Here is a 20,735-nt window from a genome sequence, read left to right on the forward strand (position 1 = left end):
ATCTTTCTTTTTAAAGAATCTAGTATTGATCATGGCATTGTATTCATGGCACTCAGAAAAAAATTGTTTATTGATTATTTGATGTTTGATAGGATTATCACTTTTCACAAAGAATAGTACATCCTGAGATAGCTATGGTTCTGACTTAATTCAGGCTCTAATTTTGAATTACATAGCAGTTATAAATTATCTTTACAATATGATTTACTTATATTTTTAAAATTGATATGGCTATACAATATTAACTATAATGGGTAAGTGGTATAACAATAGATTTGGATGCTTATAATTTTTTCATTTATAATTTAGAGGCAAGTGGTTCTGTTAGGGCCTCTCATTCCAGGAAATACTATAGAGTGGTTGAGTATCACAGAAATATATCTGTCTTGATTTTTGGAATAGTGTATTCTAATTGCTTGTCAGCTGGAGAAATTCTGTGAGTGGGGAGAAAGGACCATTTTCATATGTGTTTTGGGTACTGTGACAAAAAGCTATTTCAGAAAAGTCCTTATTCTGTCTTTTCAGATGTAACTGTGTGGAGCCACATAATCCCAGCAATGATACATTGAAGGAATGGAGGGAATCCAATATTTCAGCCTCTGACATAATTTGGGAGAACCTGACTGTGTCAGTAAGTAAACCACTGAAAAATAAATCCTATCTTGAATCACTTTCTTTTGTTGATTGACATTCTGAATCAATTATTGCCAGTAAAGTAAAACTTTTGAATGCATAAAAGTTTGAAAGGGTTAACTTTAAGTTCCTCCATTTTAGGTATCCATCAGTAAACTGGGGTTTCACTCACTATCAAATGAGAAGGTTTTTCTAATAGTTTGTAGGCCTGAAATGCTCCGAAGGCACACATAAAAAGAACAATATGTGTGCATATATTTTAGCTTGCCCCATAAATATTTAAGATAGAACTATTTAAAAAAAACAATCATTATATATTTATCAAATATTTAAGTCATGCGATGAATTGAAAGTACATTAAATATGAGTGCTGTTGACCTAAATGAAATCACATGGCATGACTCGATCTGCCTTCCGTGTAAAGAACCCAGAATGTTTTTACTTTACTCTGATACACAGCTCCAGCTGCTCAGAATATATAGAGGGGGAAGGGATACTTTGGGTGGACAAAATCACTTTTTTTTTTTCCAGAGGAGGTAAAGTTTATTTGGGGCTCATGGTTTCAGAGGTCTCAGTCCATACATGGGAAAATCACTTTTCTTAACAGAATTCTGTTACTACCCTCCACAGGGCTTTCTTGTTTCCATTTTATTCTCGTCTTCTATTCAAGAAAGGTGACCAACATATTTTTCACCAATAGTGTTAAATCCTATGCCTTTGTTTTATTTTCTTAGCCTTCTTTGCTTGCTTTCTTCTCAGTTTCATTTCTCAGTTCTTCATTATCTATTTTAATGTTTGTGCATCTCTTTTTACATTTATATTTGCATTCTTTACTTCCATTCAGTGAAATCTTATCATTTGAAAAACTGAAAGTGTCCTACTTTTTATAAGCATTAAAATCTCTGAGAAGCTCTAGTTTCTTTTCAATTCTTCCCAGTTACAAACATGACAATCCAAAGCTTTAGCCACTTTACCTCCCTATGTAAGCTCAAATTCCATTGTGATCATCAACACAAAACTGCATGAATTCTAGTTCATTTGATCAAACACATGCTATTTTAGTAAGTGGGCCAGATAGTGGAAAATAGAAATCTTTATTTGTTGTTATGCAGATACAAAACTCAAAACATGATTCTTATGTGACCTTTTGCCTATTTTCTCAATTTTCTAAAACACTAAATGTGAGCTTTCAGAATCAAATTACTTATCTTCCATTTTAAATTCTTCTTGACCTGAATTTTACTACCTTTATTCTTATGATAGTTATTTTCTCTAGAATAAGCCTGTACTTATTCTTGTTGTTCTCTTCTGTTATTGTCAGTTAACATTTATTCCTTTTCATCTATTTTTTATGAGGAAAAAAATTGCCAGGTTGCTTCTGCTCAGAATCATTTAATTTGGCCAATAAAAGAAAGAATGAGCTGACCAAGAATTATTCAGAATTTAGGCATGGGAACATGGCAGATTTTTTCATCAGTGGCTCTTCAATCTGCATTCCTGTTTTGTAAACTGTATTGTATCTAAAGAGCCCCTTGCTGTGTTCCTTATCTTGATGTTCTCTTCAATAAGAAAATCCAAATAATCCCACCTCTGAATTATTTAACATGATAATTTACACTTCGTGCTTTATACTATTCAAATAATTTAATATTAAATAATAAAATTCATTCTATATATTAGCAAATCAGAAATAATAATCTTCTAAAAGATTTACAGCACAATTGATGTGACTAGCCATTCCTTACTGTCTGATACTAGAAGTTTTCTGATCAAGTGGAATATGGTGAAAAATATTTTTGCAATCAAAGCAAAGGTAATACTTGGTGGTTTTTTCTTTTTTTATTTTTGAAGAAGTTTTTTATTAGGTGTTAACATTCTGGCAGAATTTTCAGATTATTTTTCATTAGTTAAAAGCAGTTTTACAATGGGTAATTGCTAATCTTGACCAGCTATAGCTATTATCACCAAAAAGAATGCTATATAATGGTGGGGGGGGGGGAGGAAAGCAAAACAAAAACCTGTAATTTTTAAGTCAGCGAAGAACATTAAAATTTGTCTTATACTGATTTTTTTCTCAGTATAATCATGACATTCATCAAAGAATTTTATTAATAAAGTGCAGTTAAAGTTTATTATATTTTATGAGTAGTGATATAACATTAAATTTACCCATTATTCATTTGCTGAGTCCCATATTGTTTATTTTTGAGTTGTTAAGTATCTCATGAATCATAATCTACACCTTGCTAACTAAGCAAGAGAAAAAGTCAAAGGACTTTTCTTTGATTATCTCAAACTGCTATTTGTAGACTAAGGTTTAAATATTTGATAAATATATGATGATTGTTTTTAAAAAATAGTTCTATCTTAAATATTTACGGGCAAGCTAAAATATATACACACATATATGTATATATCTGAGTTTGACATATATATCAAAATCAGCCATTTTAAGGAATCCCTTTGCAAGGTTACAATATTCATAAATAATTACCTAGCAATTGGTTAAGAATTGTTTTGTGCCTGAATTACATATGTAGTTTGTACATATATTAGGGGCAGGACATTCATGCCAGCTTTAATAATTTATCAACTTATTTTTTGCCAACTTATAGAATTGTTGAAACTTAGAATGTGTTTGAAGAGTAATTAGTGGAAATCAGTTTGTCAACAAGCATTTTTTGAGAACCCATTGTAAGTGAAACCATATGTTAGACTCAAAAGAAGAGAGCAGGATTTGGAATTGGTTTTGACTTCTAAATTTCAGAATTTGCTGAGTGTGTGAGTGTGTGTGTGTGTGTGTGTGTGTGTGTGCATGTGTGTTGAGAGTACAATTGATATAATGCTGAAAATAAATATTGAACATAGTAGTTCATAATTGCATATTTTTAAGTTAGCATACTGTCTCCTTGAAAGCAAGAAAAAATAAATAATATTTTAAAATTTGCTTTGAATTAAAATAACAATACCAGTCTGTGCAATTTATTATGGATTATAAAAAAGAAAAATGAACCTTTAAATGGAATCTGTTTTAAGAATTGAGGATAAGACCTGGCCAAATCCAAGGAATATTTCGAAGACTTTTATACTTGCAAAAAAGCCTGCAAATGCTCACAAATCAATAGATAATGTGCTTATAATGGAACTTTTAGCTCTTCTTTGTGCTTAGCCATTCTGCTTACCCATGATGTTGCTTAGTAATTGCTCTCCAGCATTTCTGGACAGGAGCAGAAGCGTAGATTGAAAAAAAAAAAACACAAGGATTCATTTTTGCTACTTTATCTATTTTTATAGAGTTTTGAGAGAAAGGAAATTAAAGCTATAATTAAGGCCTGGGGGATTTTTCTGTGGTTTTTCAATTAGCCAAGTTATTGTGTTCTGTACTAGCTTAACATGGATAATTGGAATTCAGCTTGCAAGAAAGGTATCTGAAATTAGTTTAAAATAGGGGACAGACTCTTTTAGACAGTTTAAAGTGTCTCAATATTATTTCTCAAGATTCTTAGGATTAGGTGTCTACCCTCCAGTAGATTTTGCTGTTGTTTTCTTGTTTTCAGATGACACTGTAGCTACTTGTGATTTATTCTAGAATCTTTTAAAGGTATTTTTGTTCTGCTATGCAAGGATTCCAGTATTTGAGGTTTGATTCACTGTGAAGACTCTGTTGCTGTTCCATCAATCAGTCCATATTTTTCTCTAAGATCTCTTTGTGTTATTGCACAATTTAATTTCTGTTCAGGGACCAGAATACCTCAAAAACCAATAAGGTCACTGGAGCATTTAACTTTTTACTATTTATTTTTTATTCTTAAAATAAAATATAATTTAGTAAGATTATCATCAAATTAAGATAGGAAAACCCCAAATTTATTTAAAGTCATTTTTTTTCCTTTCAAAATATTTGATGTTTAAAATGCTGTTTTTCTTGAGAAAAATTTTTTGACTTTGCTGCCACCTCATGGCTAAGGCCGAAATTAGAAATGGTTTTTCAGGGGTTTATAGAAATACAGTAGCAGAAATAAAGATTGTGGGGAAGTCATAGTAAAAATGAAGTTTATCTTGCTCAAGTAACTTTTTGCTCACTTGTTATTTAATCTAAATTCAAGAGTGCTATCTTTGACTCACAATTTCATTTTAATAATTATGTATTGTAGTTTGTTGTTGTTGTGGTGGTTGTAGAGTAGGTAATTTTTCAAAATAATTGTTCTTTAATATGTGATCATTTTCACTACAAGAATCTCATTTGTATCTCAGCTTTGCTGACACCCAGCAGCAGTGAGGCCACAACAAATTGCTTAATATCTCTGTACCTCAGTTTCCTCAGATAATGAAATACAAATAATAACATCTACCTATACTGTAGGGCAGGTGTGCAATTAATTAAATTGAGGCACTCAAATACTTTGGCCTTGGGTCTGATGTTGGTAACTATTCACTATCAAATATATCATATTCTTAATAAACATGGTGTCAGGAACTTAGTCGATATTAGGTTTAAGAAATTTGATAAATCAGTAGTCTTGCAGATTTAAATTTAAATTTGTAAGAATAAACATTTTAAAAGGAGTTTGTTTTCAAATTTTACATACTATGTCTTTGATATTGCTCTTTATCTATCCAAACGGAAATCAGAAAGAATCTGTAATATCTGCTTAATCCTTGTGAGAATCACAGGCGAAAAGCTTCAGTTGTTTTAAGCTGCTGCTGATTGGGAGATGTTGTTTTCTGAATGAAAATATGCCCAGCTCTTTCTTAACATCCCATTTGCCTTACTTTCTGTGGCAGGAGTGCAAATCGCTGCATGGAGAGTATGCTGGACGAGCCTGTGGCCATGATCACCCCTATGTGCCAGATGTTCTGTTCTGGTCAGTGATCCTGTTCTTTTCCACAGTTACAATGTCAGCCACTCTGAAGCAGTTCAAGACTAGCCGATATTTTCCAACTAAGGTACTTTGACTGTAATTTTCCTAATCCAAATGTAAGCCAATATACAGCATGCTATGGAGATCTACATGTTTTAGGACAAAGGAAAGAGCAAGTGATGGAAGGAAAGGGGCCATAAAAGGACTTTTGTATGGCATACCAGGTTAGAGGCAGGGTGGGGTGAGGGGGTGATAAGGAAGCATTTTGTGATTTAGGTGCCAAGGAGGGCACCAGCCCTGCAGGCTTTTCTCCTGCCAGCCTCAAGGATCAACGCCCACTTTCCCACTTAGATTTTTGGAAATTCAAAGCACACACTGCATTACTGATTGTCACTTTCTTGCCCAGTGAACAGTGGGAACTATTCCAACCTGACAGATACCTCAGAGGAACCACTCTTACATTCTCTAATTGGGGAAGCCCCTGCAAGACTTATTGGAACACTATTCTCTTTTTCGGCTTTTAAAGCGTCAGTCCCTCCCCCTAACCCTCCATGTTTGCATCTGCATATTTGGAAAGGAAAGTAAACAGAGAAACAGCCTAGTTCAATATTTAACACTGCAAAGTAACACCTATAATGTCTGATTTCGCCAAAAAAAAAAAAAAAAAGTAAAAGAAACAAGGAAACAAGCTTTTTATGGTTGAGCTATAGATTTTGATAAAAATTCTTCTGAGAAAATGTTTCAAGAACTGTTCCCTTCAGAAAGGGCTTCTGTTTTAGTCTCTTTCTTCCCTAAGGTGGAAGATTAATTTCTTCCCACTAAGCTTAATCTGATTAATACAAAATTATTTTTTGTAAGTTTAAACAGTAATCTTAGGCTTTTAAAAATTATTTGTATATATAAAGATCCTAAGAAAAAAAACAGATCTTATTAATAATTGTGTAAGGATATTTGCTCAAAAATGGATTTTTAAATGAGAAATAACTTGAAAAACTGGCTTATGCAGAATACATTTAAAATTGAATAAATTTTAAATTTGCCTCCTCTGTTGTTTATATTACCAAGTGCCATACTTGTATCATAGATAAACTAAGTGCCATACTTGTATCACAGATAAACTAAAACATTGAGCTTCTTCAATAAAAACAGATACTTTTATTTTACAATGCCTTTGACTAATCATATTAAAATGTTTCCTGTGGGCTTGAAAAGGAGTCCTAAAATTTTGTCAAATTTTGTCCATGCAGCCTTATTCTGTGTTCTGAATTTTTACACGCCCAGGTTCATAATAAAGTTAGATTTTAAGTAGGTATTTTAACAACACAACCACCATTATATATATTCCATAATTCTTCATTCTGGAAATGTTAAGTGTGTACTCTCCGAAATGACAGAGATACATAAATATATATTCAGGTTCTGACAGACCTAATGGTAATATTATAGTATACATGAAATATATTATGATATTATGTCATAAAGTGTTTATAAAGTGTGACTCTAGATTATGTTCTGAGTACTTATTGGTATTTATAGCTCCTTCAAGTGACAAGTGTTCTTATTATTTTTAGGTTCGATCCATAGTGAGTGACTTTGCTGTCTTTCTTACAATTTTGTGTATGGTTTTAATAGACTATGCCATTGGGATCCCATCTCCAAAACTGCAAGTACCAAGTGTTTTCAAGGTGAATTTATCATAGCACTTAACATCTATCATCTATTTCTCCCTTTCTCTAGGTTCAATCTTCATCAAGATGAAGTCTGTAACCTTAGCACTTCGTATTTTCATGAAAATATATAATATACATCAGTAGAGCAGTAAATTAGCTACATGTAGTATGTTTAAAACTTTGGTTTAGTATTAAAAATAAATAGTAATCATAGAAATAAAAACCCAAGGATTGCTTGAAAAAAATTCCTGTCAACTTCCATAAAATCAACACTCTAAAAGATCAGGAAGGATTTTGAAGCTAAGGGAAATGCATTATCTTGAGACAGTGAGTAGGGCTTGAAAAATAGATTAAGATAGGCCTAGAACAGAATTCTGGCCTTGAGCCAGTTACTAACCTCTCTGAACCTCAGTTTTCTCATTTGTAGAACAGGGGTGGGAAATTCCTCATAGTATTGTTGCCAGAATGAATTTCTTTGAGACTCATCTTCAGCATCATTCATGTTTAGAACTCTATCCTGAGCCTCTGATGTGACAAAATTATTACTCCATCTTCACACAATAGCCTATGCCTACATCTAAAATATTTTGTTTATATGTCTTTCGGTGATTCTAAACTGAAAGAAGGTTCTGACTTAGTTATCTTTGTATATCAGTTTTAGAAGAGTAGTCAATGTATTATTTGTTAAAATAAATAAAATTTTCAGTTGTAAAGGGTAAATATTGATTTTTTTACTGTAGGTATTGATTGAGAATATAGATTTTTGAGCTAATTTGTCAGAGTTTAAATTCCATCTCTATTACTTATTATTACTTACTTTGGGACCTTGAGCAATTTTCTAGATCTGTATGCCTCATTTTTTTAATCATCTTCTTTAGAATGTTGTGAAGAAAAAAAATGAGTTGAAATAGTTAAAGCACTTAGAGTGATGACTGTTATCTTATAAATGCTTCATGAATACCATGAATATTAATTATGGGCCACTCAGTTTGCCAGTTTATAATTAGGGATTTCCTGGTAGTATTTCTAAGACTTAATTTGATTCAGTATCTATTAATCCAGCTGCTAATATGTACACTCATTTATTTTCCTCAGCCTACCAGAGATGATCGTGGCTGGTTTGTTACACCTTTAGGTCCAAATCCATGGTGGACAGTAATAGCTGCTATAATTCCAGCTTTGCTTTGTACTATTCTAATTTTTATGGACCAACAGATTACAGCTGTCATCATCAACAGAAAAGAGCATAAGCTAAAGGTATATTTTAACATCAATTTCAAAATAAGTAATTCTGATTTAACTGATAGTAATCAACTTTGCCTGTATTCTGTATTCATTTGCACATTGAAATACTAAAATCATATTTTGGGGTTCATAATTTTGGGGGGAATACAAGGGATTGAACTCAGGGCACTTGACCAATGAACCACATCTCAGCCCTATTTTGTATTTTATTCAGAGACAGGATTTCACTGAGTTGCTTATCGCCTTGCTTTTGCTGAGGCTGGCTTTGAACTTTTGTTCTTCCTGCCTCAGCTTCCTGAGCAGCTGGATTAGTGCCACTGTGCCCATTGGGGTTCATAATTTTTATTGTTTTGCAAGACACTTTATCTTAAAATACAATGAAAAATTTGTTAGTAGCACTTGGGTAAGTATTAGTCTTAGAACCTTACCTTCAGGACTGAGGAAAAAAAAAAAACATTGTCAATTTTCTAATTTTAGCATGTTTAACATACTTTAATGAAGTAATTTCGGTTAAGTACAGCTTTACCAACTTATCTTACATCTGGGATTCTCTGTTCCTTTATTTGATCCTAAATATGCCTATTACATGCAATTGCGTTGCATTAATTAGTAGAACAAATTACATGTCCAGATATTTCTCGTTTTAATCATTATTCTGTTTGTAATGCCTATAACAACAAAACTCAGTCACAAATATTATAGTTTTTAAGTGATATTGTTTTAATTCTATGGAAAATTTTGATAGCTTTTTTTTACAAGGAGAATAATTAATTTTGGATATATCTTATATACAATATTTTGACCCTACCTTTTTGCTACTTTGAACAACCATTTTTCACTGGTATTCAATTTTTCTGAGATATGTGATATGAGTACTATCATTTAAAGGAATGAGTTAAATCAATTAAGTCATTGAATGATTAAAAATAATCAAAATAAGTCCTTGTAAAAAGAGAACATGTTCAATCTTGTTTTGTTCTAGTATCATTGGGGTTTGGGGATTGCCAGCTCACATACTCTTACTCTATGGAGGAAAAATCATTTTCAGAGTAACAGAAATCATGGATTTTGTAAATATATTAGAATGATTAAAAAATTAGACTTTTGGTGGATATAGTAATGAGATAAGAAAGCATAATTATTTGTAATAAATCTTCCTAAGGAAGTATATCTATCTTAAAGAGCTTTCTTCATTCTCTTTGTAGAAAATAACTTAAGATGCTGAATGTTTAAAAGGTATTAATTCAATTTACTTGGGTTTTTATTAAATAAAATGTTAAATTATTAACGAAATATATTTTAAAACATCTCATAAAATCTTACGAACTAGACCAGTGGAGTGTTGGTCTAGTTTAATACCAGGTGAACAACCAGCTCTCTTATGTAAAAAAAGGAGACCCAGATTTACCATATGTGCTGATTTCCATAGGTGACTATTCCCAACATGGCCATTTTGAACTATCAGTGGGACATAAACTGGCAGGAAAATTCTACTTTTTAAATTTTTATTTGTTTTCATTAACACATCAATTAACCTCCAGAGATGCAAAAGAAGCATTTGATAAAAGTCATGATAAAAGCTTTGAAGAATTTAGAAGGATCATGCTTCATCAATAAAAAAAATCATATATGATAAACCCACAACTGAAATCTTATGAATTGTGAAAAATCTGAAAGCATTTTCTCTAAGAAACCAGACAAGGGTGTCTTCTCTTGCCACTCCTATTCAATGCAGTACTAGAAATTTTAGCCAGAGCAATCAGGCAAGAGAATGAAATAAAAGGAATATGAATAGGAAAGAAGGAAGTCAAATTATCCCATTTACAGGAAAATTTTTTAAAATTAAATAATTTGCTCTCATAAGTTTAGATGGATTGGTTTAATAGTCTCCTTATTTATTTATCTATTTATTTGTTACCAGGAAATGAACTCAGGGGTACTTGACCACTTAGCCACATTCCCAGCCATATTTTGCATTTTTATTTAGAGACAAGATCTCACTGAGTTACTCATCATCTCACTTTTTTTTAGATTTTTTTAAATTTATATATGACAGCAGAATGTATTCTAATTCTTATTACACATATAGAGCAAAATTTTTCATATCTCTGGTTGTATAAACAGTATATTCACATTAATTCGTGTCTTCATACCTGTACGTTGGATAATAACCTCACTGTTGCTGAGGCTGGCTTTGAACTCTGGATCCTCCTGTCAGCCTCCTGAGCAGCCTTTAATAGTGTCATTTTTTAATATCAATAATTTTAAAACATTTCCTTAAAAATATCAGCATTATACAAAATCAAACATCACCAGGACTTTTTATTATAATGTTACATAGTTATTTGAGTAGACCTATAAAACAAGTTTTAGAACATTATGTTAAACATTGTGTTATCCTGCAATTCTCTAAAATGTAGGAAAACATTTTATACTAAACACCTGTTTATTTTTTAAAAAACTGAAAGCATCTCTGTTTTCTGATTTTAAAGTAAAACATGATTTTGATTTTAAATCAGATAATATGAAAAATTAAAGGACAAAGTTGAAAAACACTATAATTTTATGGCCTAGAGATAATATTGTTTACATTTTGTTATATAGTTAAGTAGATATTATCTTATTCTTCCTTCCATCTGTCCGCCTTTCTGTCTTTCTTTCTCATCCTTTCTTTTCTGGGGATCACACACAAGATAAGTATGTGTTCTACCACTGAGCCCAAACCCTGCAGCCCCAGCTTTAAGTATGTATTTTCTTACCATATCTATTCATTTTTTTTTCATGGAAGAATATTATTGTGGAGATCATCCCATTTCAGCAAAGTAATTTTTTTTTCATTTTTAGTGACGGCATATAATTACATGACATTTTTAAAAAATAAACTAAAAGACTGATATTGTAAGCAGAAAGTAAGCCATTCAGTCATTGATTACCTTTCAAAAGAAGTTTGCTTTAGCCCTTATAATAAGGGTAGAATTCCATTGATTTTGCTGAAATATTACCCTGTGTGTAGGTTATTAGTTAAACTGATTCAGACAGTATTTTCTCCAAGTACTAATGGAGTCATATTAAAACAAACTGGAAGTAAATGAGGATTTGCTTTCTGTGTTATTACCTTCTGAGCCATTCTGCATCCTGGCCCTTTTGAGGTTTCTCAACCTCATGAATTGCCTAGCCCTTGTTCTTGCTCCTCATTCTTCATAAGCCTATTGTAGGCCCTTAACATCACAGCTCCAAAATCTACACACTGTTCTCCCCTTTTACACACAGTGTAGAATAACCAGAATATAGTAATACATTCTTCAAGTGGTCCTTTCATATACTTGCATTGACAGGATGGAAATGCAGAACTAAAACATTTAATATTTTTGTCACTGAAATTAACCTGAAGCTACATAATTAAACTTTTTGTATTATGTAAATAAGTAACTATGTATTCAGAAGGTTCACATTTTTACCCCTTAGTATCAGAAACTTAGTATCAGAAACTTGGACTTAGTATCAGAGCAAGTCTGGCTTGACTCTGAGCTCGGTGGTATTGCTATCAGTAGAGGAGTCAGTGGGGTCTTGGTTACTCTGAGCCTGAGCACCCTGTCCTTCTTAGATGTAGATAATTTCAAAGCAAGTTTCTTCCACTGGATACATGATTTATCCACAATGAACATTTAATTTTGTTCTATAACCCTTGTCTTTAACTGTGCTTTGCTGCTGATTTCTTGTTAACAACAACAAAAATATCACCTCTTAGAACACTGTTTACTTAGAAAAACAGTTGGTTTCATGGCCGCTCTCCCTTCCTGCTGCTTCACTGAAACATTTGCAAAGACTCCTGACTTTGGCTTGAACCACATTTTCACACACACAAAAAAATTGTTTCTTGAATATACTTCCAGACCACAAGTTCACCACATCTCAGCTTTCATAATTTTTCTTTTTATTTTTTTTTTTACCTGAAAACCCATTTTTGCTCTGGTTGGAACATTCCCTGAAAATTTTTAATGAGTTTTGTTTTCTAGTTACTGTACCTTTCTAGTTAATATACCAAGCACCTTGTAGACTCTACATCCTATTATCTAAGTCTATATCATAACTCTAAGTCACTCCAGAATTAATTTGTTTTCATCTCTTCCAAACATATTTTAGATCTTTTCAATTTCATCATCAGAACTAGTAGTTAGTTTTCTTTTAGACAATGTTTCTCATGCCAATAAAAAAAAAATCATTTCATGAGTGTTACTACATATACAAACCTTGCTGATCTACATAGGCTAAGCTTAACTCACTGGCTAAGTGGCTCACTGCAATAAGAATGAGGGAGAACAAAATAAGCAAAACTCTAACTCATTGCATCTTATGATCTTTTGGGTCATATGAAGAGTGAAAGAAGCTGCAAGTGTGAAAATCTGAAATGAAAAGTATCATATATATTACTTATAGTTATACATATAAATCCATATCATCTCCAGCATTTGTATATTTGTTTGTTTCTTCCTCAGAGAAGTGGGATAGGCATAGGTTAATGGAATCTCTTTAAAAGGCATTGAAAGTAACAGCTTGTTTTTTTTTTTTTAAGCTTACTCTCAGAGAGTGTAAAGAGAAAGACATTATCTTGCAGAAAAGAAAGTTTCTGTTAAGATACAACTATGGGCTTTTCTACATGTTTCTGTAGACAGTTCAGGCTTCTCTTGACATCATTTTTAATAAACAGCAATACAATCCCAGATCACTTGAGTAAATGAATGCGTTTGCAACATTCATTTGGCACCACATTCTCTTGATGATTATGGCATTTGATATGTTCTTTTTTGCCCTCTTTGTCAGCCTGGTTCTTCATGTCAATCTATAGTCTTTTATGTGGTTAACTTGACAGATGCAGGAAATTGCTGCCAAGCTTTGAAATGAATTTTTTCAGCAGTGGCATCTGGGTATCAGATGGTCCTCTTGGCTGGCCTCTTGTCTTGCTGCATGTTGGTTTTAGTGGGGTCTGGTGTAGCATCACCTGTTGCTATGCTCCCTTTTCCTCCCATATGTCCATTTTCCGTGATTCATGGATGAATGTGAGAATAAAAACTCCAGTTCTGTCTTTATTTGAGAAAAAAAAGTCTACAGAAATATGTTAGAAGGTGCAGAGTTCTCTCTCTGACAAAGGGATAGTTCCCTTTGGCTGGCATGCCTATCAGCTAATAATTTGGTTACAAAGACCAAGTTTTTAAAGGCACTTCTAATGAAAGGCAAGAATAAAGTTGCTGATTAATTAGTGGAAGTGCCAGAACGACTTTATTTCCTTTGGTTTGCATAAAATCAAGATGCCTCCATTGTTGTATGGCATAATGAGGGGGAAGTTGTCTTGTTTTTTTTAATGATATATTTGTATATAACAAAGCTAGCTTTCTAAATTTTAAAAGGAAATTATTCCCTCTGAAAAAATTGTTTTGTTCATTTTCACCAATCCAGAATTACACTGTTCACATTGTATCACATTATAAAATCACTCAATAGGAGTTATAGAAAATCTCCATCATAAGGAAGATCTTCCTCCCATTATTAAATTGTAGTGAACATGGTTCCTGAGCAAGTCCAGGATGTACTAAAAGCACAAACTAGACTCTGATGTTCATCTTGTGGCCACCAGAACTTCTTACATCCTCCATCCTCTCCTAGCAGCACCACAGCTTTACTACAAGCTTTAGGGGCACATTCACAACCACTCCTTCAGATTTAGGGCCTTAAGGAGGTAGATCCTTCACTCGCCTTTATCATTGTCTCTCAGTTCCTAAGACAAAATATTTCTGGAACTGCTTAGGGCAAACTCTAAAGGAATCAAAATTTAAGTTCTATATGACAGGAGCACATCTTCCAAAATGTTTGCAGAAGGGTCAAGGGACCACATTATAGCCCTAGTAAAACACCTTCCTACTGCCTTTTAGGTTATGCTGACACCAGGATTCTCTTCCCATTTTCCAGATCTTTTAATGAAAATCTTCCCTGCATTGCTTACAAAAGAAAGTTTCCAGAATCATATCCATCAGGGAAATAGTTCTAGTGAACATTTTAGTGAACTGTAGCATTGCCCCAGATATCAGTTGACTCAAGGAAGTGCATCACTGAGCTGGTGACAACATGGGGACGTGGGGGGGGGGGCTGTTAGGTGGATTCCACCCCCCCCCCGCTTTTGTCATTTTTAATGATTTAGCAGGGATAAACAAAAAAGAAAGGAAGTACCAGTAACTTTGAGAATCTTTTTTTAAAGAAAATAATTAACAAAACAAAATAACAGAAAATGCTGTTATGACAGATATGCAACAAATAAGATTCATACTTTAGACTCTGTGAGCTTTTGTTTTAACTACAAACTGCTTGTAGTTTGACAAAACTGCCTCCAAAAAGGCCAAAGTTGTTTTATTGAAGAATTGGTCACTGCTGCTCATGGTCAGACCAAATGTGACTATTATATCTTATTTTATAATTAAAATAATTAAGTTTAATTCTAAGAGAAGTTTCAATGATATATATTTCCTTTTAAAACAAGTCAATCTGTAACTTTTATTGGTTACTTCATGTGTGTTAATTATTGTGCTAGAAACTGTGAAATATTGAGAAATTATATGGCAGATTATCTGTTCTTAAGAAACATAGTTTTATTGAGGAGCACTGAAACAAAATGAGTACAAAAGAAAAATGTGTTGTCCAACTTCTAGAATGTAATGGTACTTAATGTTCGTTGAGTGCTCTCCATAGATCATACATAATACTAAATAATTTGCAAAACTAAATAATTCAATTCCCATGACAACCCAGTGATGTGCTTTCTGTTATCATCATCAGTTTTCAGAAAGGCAACACAATAGACAAAGAGATATACCTAAGGTCATTGGATGATCTGGCATTTGACCCCAGGCCGTTGGTCTCCAGAACCTGTTCTTTTAACCACTTTATTATACTGCCTCTGATGCAGTGGTATCTTTGCACAATTAAAAATAAGAATTGGAACATAAAATAGGCCAACTCTTTGCTACCTCAGAGGTTTTACCCTTTAAGTTCCTGCAGGACCCAGTGAGAGAGGGGAGCAGTGCTCTTGCCCATCCTCGAGTTCTCCCTCAGAGAATGGACCTAATCATCTATTGATATCAGCCTCCTCATATCTATACCACTTATTTTCCTTTCTTAAACTTTCTGTGGAGCACTTAAATTTGCAACACCTGGAGGTTAATGATAGTGAAGTAGAAATACAGAGGAGATTCGTAACATCAGAATGGAAATACAGAGGAGATAGAAAATATAAAAATTATCATTTTAAGAAAGACTGATATTTTTCTAGTGCTGAAAGAAAAACTTTTTGAACTAGATCACACTATATTGAGATAAATTGAGCATAAAAGGGAGCCTTGGTTCTATGATATTACTCTTCCCAATGAAAAGCCACCCACTGAGATATCAGAGAGCAACTGGAAAAATGTTTAAGAGTTTACCTGGAGAAGATCCACTGTGGAGGGCCTTTGGGATATTATCAGGATGAGGATTCTATTCACAATCAGGCCATCCTTTAGCTGTTTTATTGATGGTTCCTTTTCTTTCTGCTTTTTAACAGAAAGGTTGTGGGTACCATCTGGATCTATTAATGGTGGCCGTCATGCTTGGAGTATGCTCCATCATGGGCCTGCCATGGTTTGTGGCTGCCACGGTCCTTTCCATCACTCATGTCAACAGCCTGAAATTGGAATCAGAATGTTCAGCTCCAGGAGAACAACCCAAATTTCTTGGCATTCGGGAACAAAGGGTTACTGGGCTTATGATTTTTATTCTCATGGGATCATCCGTCTTTATGACCAGCATTCTGAAGGTAATGGAATGTTTTTGTGAGTTTGAGAGAAAGCAGAAAATGCATATTTAAAGATTTCACTTGAATCTAAGGAACATATTACAAATATTGTATGGCATGTAATGAAAGTGATGAATTTTTTTATCATGTTTATGCAATTCTTCTTAAACTAAGAAGGGAAGAAATTATGTCCTATAGTTTAGAATCCTTAGATATATAAAGGTTTTCAATGGCAAAATAAAAATCATTGTGTAAACTATTATAATAACTTTGAAATGATGATCAAGCTCTGGAAAAACAACACTCATTTCTGATTGACTGTGACCTGAATTCACTTTTAGGGTACTTCACAAACTGAAGTTTCTGATTTTTTATCAATGGAAAGATATATTAGCAACTAATATAACCTGCTGTAAGTTACCTGTGTAGACATGAGCATAACCATGCTTGTGGTCAAATATCCAGTTTTATACTTTAAGTGCTCCATAAAACTATTGCATGGACATCATCATTACATATACTTACTTTTTTACATTTAAAATATTTTAATTCATTTTGAAGAGCACTACATAGTACTTATTTTGTCATGTAATTTGGCAGATATTTCTGAATAATGTTAATTTCACTATAAATTATAACTCATTTTAGTTGCCTGTAACTTGAAAATTTTAATTGAATTATTTAATAATTTTCACAAGTTTACTTGTATTTAATCACTGAAATTTTTGCAAGAATTAATTCATGTTGTGTAAGTAATTATAAAGGTGGATGATGATGAGCTATTTCAATAAAAAGAGATAGTATGAACAACACATGATTACAAATATCTACTATAATCTAGGAACAACTTTTCAGTGTAAGATCTAGTCTTCCTCTTTTAATCCAAATATCTTGCCATTGTGAAATAAAATTTAAATTGTCTTTCAAGTTGCATAACAGTTATTTTTTATTGTTAAATAAAAATATTAATAATTGTTAAAACTCTTATTTATTGTGCATGATGTGGTTTCTGAAATAGTTTTTCACCTATTACATATTGATAAGAACCCTATTGTTATCATCGCTTTTTAGATAGTGAACAACTAATGCACAGAGCTTAAATAATTTACATAAGCTTCCAAAGTGCTAAAGGTCTGATTTGAATCCATGTCTTCTGGTTCTGTATTATATTGCTTCAAAAATACATTTTGTATCTGTTTCCACCCCCACTTTTGGCTAAATGAAAAACAGCATGCCAATGTATTAGAAAATAATTTGTGCCTTTTCTCTAATTGCTCTTTTACAGTTTATTCCCATGCCAGTGCTATATGGAGTATTTCTTTATATGGGTGCTTCATCTCTAAAGGGAATTCAGGTAAGCTACTTACAGTACTACAGGCACATCTGTCATGACTTATCTTATGGTTTGTTGATGTTGTGTCATATGATAGCTGAGAAAACAACATCATCTGAAGAGTGGTTTTCAGACCACAATTAAATTGTTCAAACTTTTCAGAGTTGTAAAAGTTAAAAAAGACCCTCTCCAGCATCCAATGTTCTTAATCTTAGGGTACTTTTATTTACCATAAATATATTAATATTTTAAGAAGTTTAGCATTTATACCTTTTATTGATATTAACAGCAGTACCTTTCAAGATATATCCAAATACTTACAGTCTTTGACACTTTAATCATATTTATGGACATCTATCCATGACAATAGAAAAATATGCACAAAAATGTTCATTCTAATACATGTTATTATTATCCAATAGCAGTAAAATGAGTAAGCAATTAGACAGTCACTGAACATTGATAATTATGATGCCTACCAAGGTAATATGATAAAGATGCTTATGATGTAATACAAAGTGAAAAAGTACCTACCATATGTTTATAAAGCTAATAGATTGAGTTGGATTAAAATGAAAGGTGGAGGAAAAAATGTGTTAAGATAGTGAGATCCTGGATGATTTTTTCCTATTATATTTTTTCTGTTATTACAACTGTATCTATAGAATTATTTTTAAGATATAGGGTAAGGCAGTTTCAAATATAAAATAAATTTTATACATTGTTAAAATATTGGTTAAATTATCATGTTAGGCACTGTATTAGTTTTCCGTGGTTGGCAAAATTTACTTTACAATCCCATAGCTCAAAACAACAAATCACAGTTTCTGGGGGTCTTGAATTCAGGAACAGATTAGTTGGGTGGTTCTCGTTCAAGATGACTCATGTGGGCCTGTCAGGATGTTGTCAAGGGCTGCAGACATCTGGAGCCTCCACAGTGTTGCAAGATTTACTTCAGGATGACATATCACATGGGCATGGGCAAGAAGCATCATTCCTTTGTGGATTTTGGTTGGAGATTTCAGTTTTCTTGCCACAAGGGCCTCTCCATAGGATACTTAAGTGTGCTCACAACAGGGAAGCTAACTCCCAGAGAGAGGAAGTTCTAATGACTTTTGATTTACTCTCCAGAATTGCATGTAGTCATGCTTCATATTTTCTATTTGTTAAAGGTAAGTACACTCTAAGTCTAGCTTTGAGCACAAGAGAAATGAATTAAGATGTCATCTTTCAAAGATAAGAGTATCAAAGAATTTGTGGACACATTTAAAACCCTCTGTAAGTGTATTCTAAATAATTGTGGATGATATTTGCAAATTCTTCCTGCTTATTTCTTTTATGATGTTTTATGGGTTGGATAGTGAATGTTCCCTCAAAATTCACATCCATCTGGAATCTTAGAATATTATCCTATTTGTAAATAGGGTCTTTGCCAATGTAATCAGATACTTGGTACACTCCCAATCTAATAACTGGGGTCCTTATAAGCCGAGAAGAGGACACACAGAAACACAGACAAGAGAGACTACATGAAGGTGGAAGAAAAGATTGGAAGTTTGCTGCCACAAGGCAACAATGCCAGGAGTCCCAGGAGCTGGAAGAAGCAAAGGAAATTTTCTTCCCTAGGGCCTTCAAAAGGATTATGGCACTGCCAACATTCTGGTTCAGATTTCTGGCCTCTGCAACTGTGAGAGAATAAATTTCTATTGTATTAAACCAGAAAGTTGTGATAATTTGTTATGGCAGCTCCAAAAAATGAATACAGATTTCTACTTAATTTTGCCTTTGAATAATCTTATTTTATAACTTAATATTATTTAGCCAAACCACTTCAATATTCCTGAAAAAGAGATCAAATTCAAGCCTTATTCACTGAGTAGCTTTGTTTTTTGTTACCTAAGAGAAAAATATAAATTATAGCTTTTTCTATGACATAGCTGGTCCCATTGCTGTTCAGAACATTACAGAAGAACAGTCACTTGACTGAGGAACAGCACCATGGGTCTTTGTTCCTGAGTGAATGGCCAGTTTCTGACTTTGAGAATAGCAGCATGTAAGCCTTTGGATAGTGCTAGGTATCAGAATTGAGGTGTAACTTCAATGCAAAGTCATTGTAAAATCACTGAACACACAAAGATAGTATGTCTTTGTTCATCTTGACTCTGGGTAAAATTAACTCGGGAGAGGGGGATGGTTGAGAAGTGTTATATGTTTAAATTTTTCCTGGGATATGATTTCATTTGTTCATTTTAAAGTGTCTTTTGGTAGAACTGAATTGGTAAGGCAGATAAGGAAGAGTATGGAAGAGGTTTTATTTATTTGTTTTTTCTGGATTTTTTTTTTAAACTGCCTTTGGCAAAAGTTCCATGAGTACTAATTTCATCTGTAAGTGAAAAGTATTTATTATTAGGCCCCAGGCTCACATAAATACAACAGCAGAAGTTTAAGAAACAAAGTAAAATCATTTTGATAGGTTTCAACAGATTCCCCCCCCCCCCCAATTCAACTCATATGATTTTATACCCATGTGGTTTAGGAGTAAACAAGAATGTCAAGTTTTGGAATTATTTGGGAAGTGATTCTTTGAAATAAAAATTGAAGAAAACATTAACAAAGCCCTATGAGTTAAGTAAAATGAGTTTTAAATACACAAATGAACAGCAAAACGGGGTACACCTGGACAAATAGCATCTCACACTGAGAAACAAGCTTAGTGAAAATTTAAGTGAGCTCCACACTCAGCAGTTGAAATTCCTAATGGGAATTGTAGCTAACTGGGCAGGGAAATGGAATATTGACATTATGATATAATAAAAGCCAAATGCAAAACTTAAAATACATCTATCATGAGTAATAATAATTAAATGTGTTAAATAGCTATGGTTCAAGGAATATGTTACTTTGTTACCCTATACATTGAAAAAATCTATATATTACCTTATGGGCAATATTAGGAAACTTTTATGTAGGTTTCTCAATGTGAAACATGGCAGAAAAAACAGATCACAGTGTTCTGATGAACGCTGTTTCCGTATTCAGATATATAACCACATCTATATTCATTCTAACACTTTGGGAATCCAAAGTAAAGCAAATGTGCCACTTAAACAATAACAATTGAAGCACCCACACACTGAAGTACACTTATGCAATAACATAGCTTCATAAATGGA

General features: G+C 32.9%; 1 protein-coding gene across 4 annotated transcripts in view; it reads left to right on the plus strand.

The window, feature by feature from the left end:
- SLC4A10 (solute carrier family 4 member 10) overlaps window positions 1-20,735 on the plus strand; it is a gene marked incomplete at its 5' end in the record, with an annotated part of 301,407 nt that overhangs the window by 259,653 nt on the left and 21,019 nt on the right. For all 4 annotated transcript variants that reach the window (XM_081262039.1, XM_081262041.1, XM_081262040.1 and 1 more), the window contains 6 exons: window positions 526-631; window positions 5,419-5,580; window positions 7,067-7,180; window positions 8,261-8,422; window positions 15,999-16,250; window positions 17,515-17,583. In XM_081262039.1, coding sequence (XP_081118165.1) covers window positions 526-631; window positions 5,419-5,580; window positions 7,067-7,180; window positions 8,261-8,422; window positions 15,999-16,250; window positions 17,515-17,583 — 865 coding nt within the window. The remainder of the gene's footprint in view (window positions 1-525; window positions 632-5,418; window positions 5,581-7,066; window positions 7,181-8,260; window positions 8,423-15,998; window positions 16,251-17,514; window positions 17,584-20,735) is intronic.

Source organism: Spermophilus citellus (assembly GCF_964194105.1).
Source record: "Spermophilus citellus genome assembly, chromosome: 11".
NCBI lineage: Eukaryota > Metazoa > Chordata > Mammalia > Rodentia > Sciuridae > Spermophilus > Spermophilus citellus.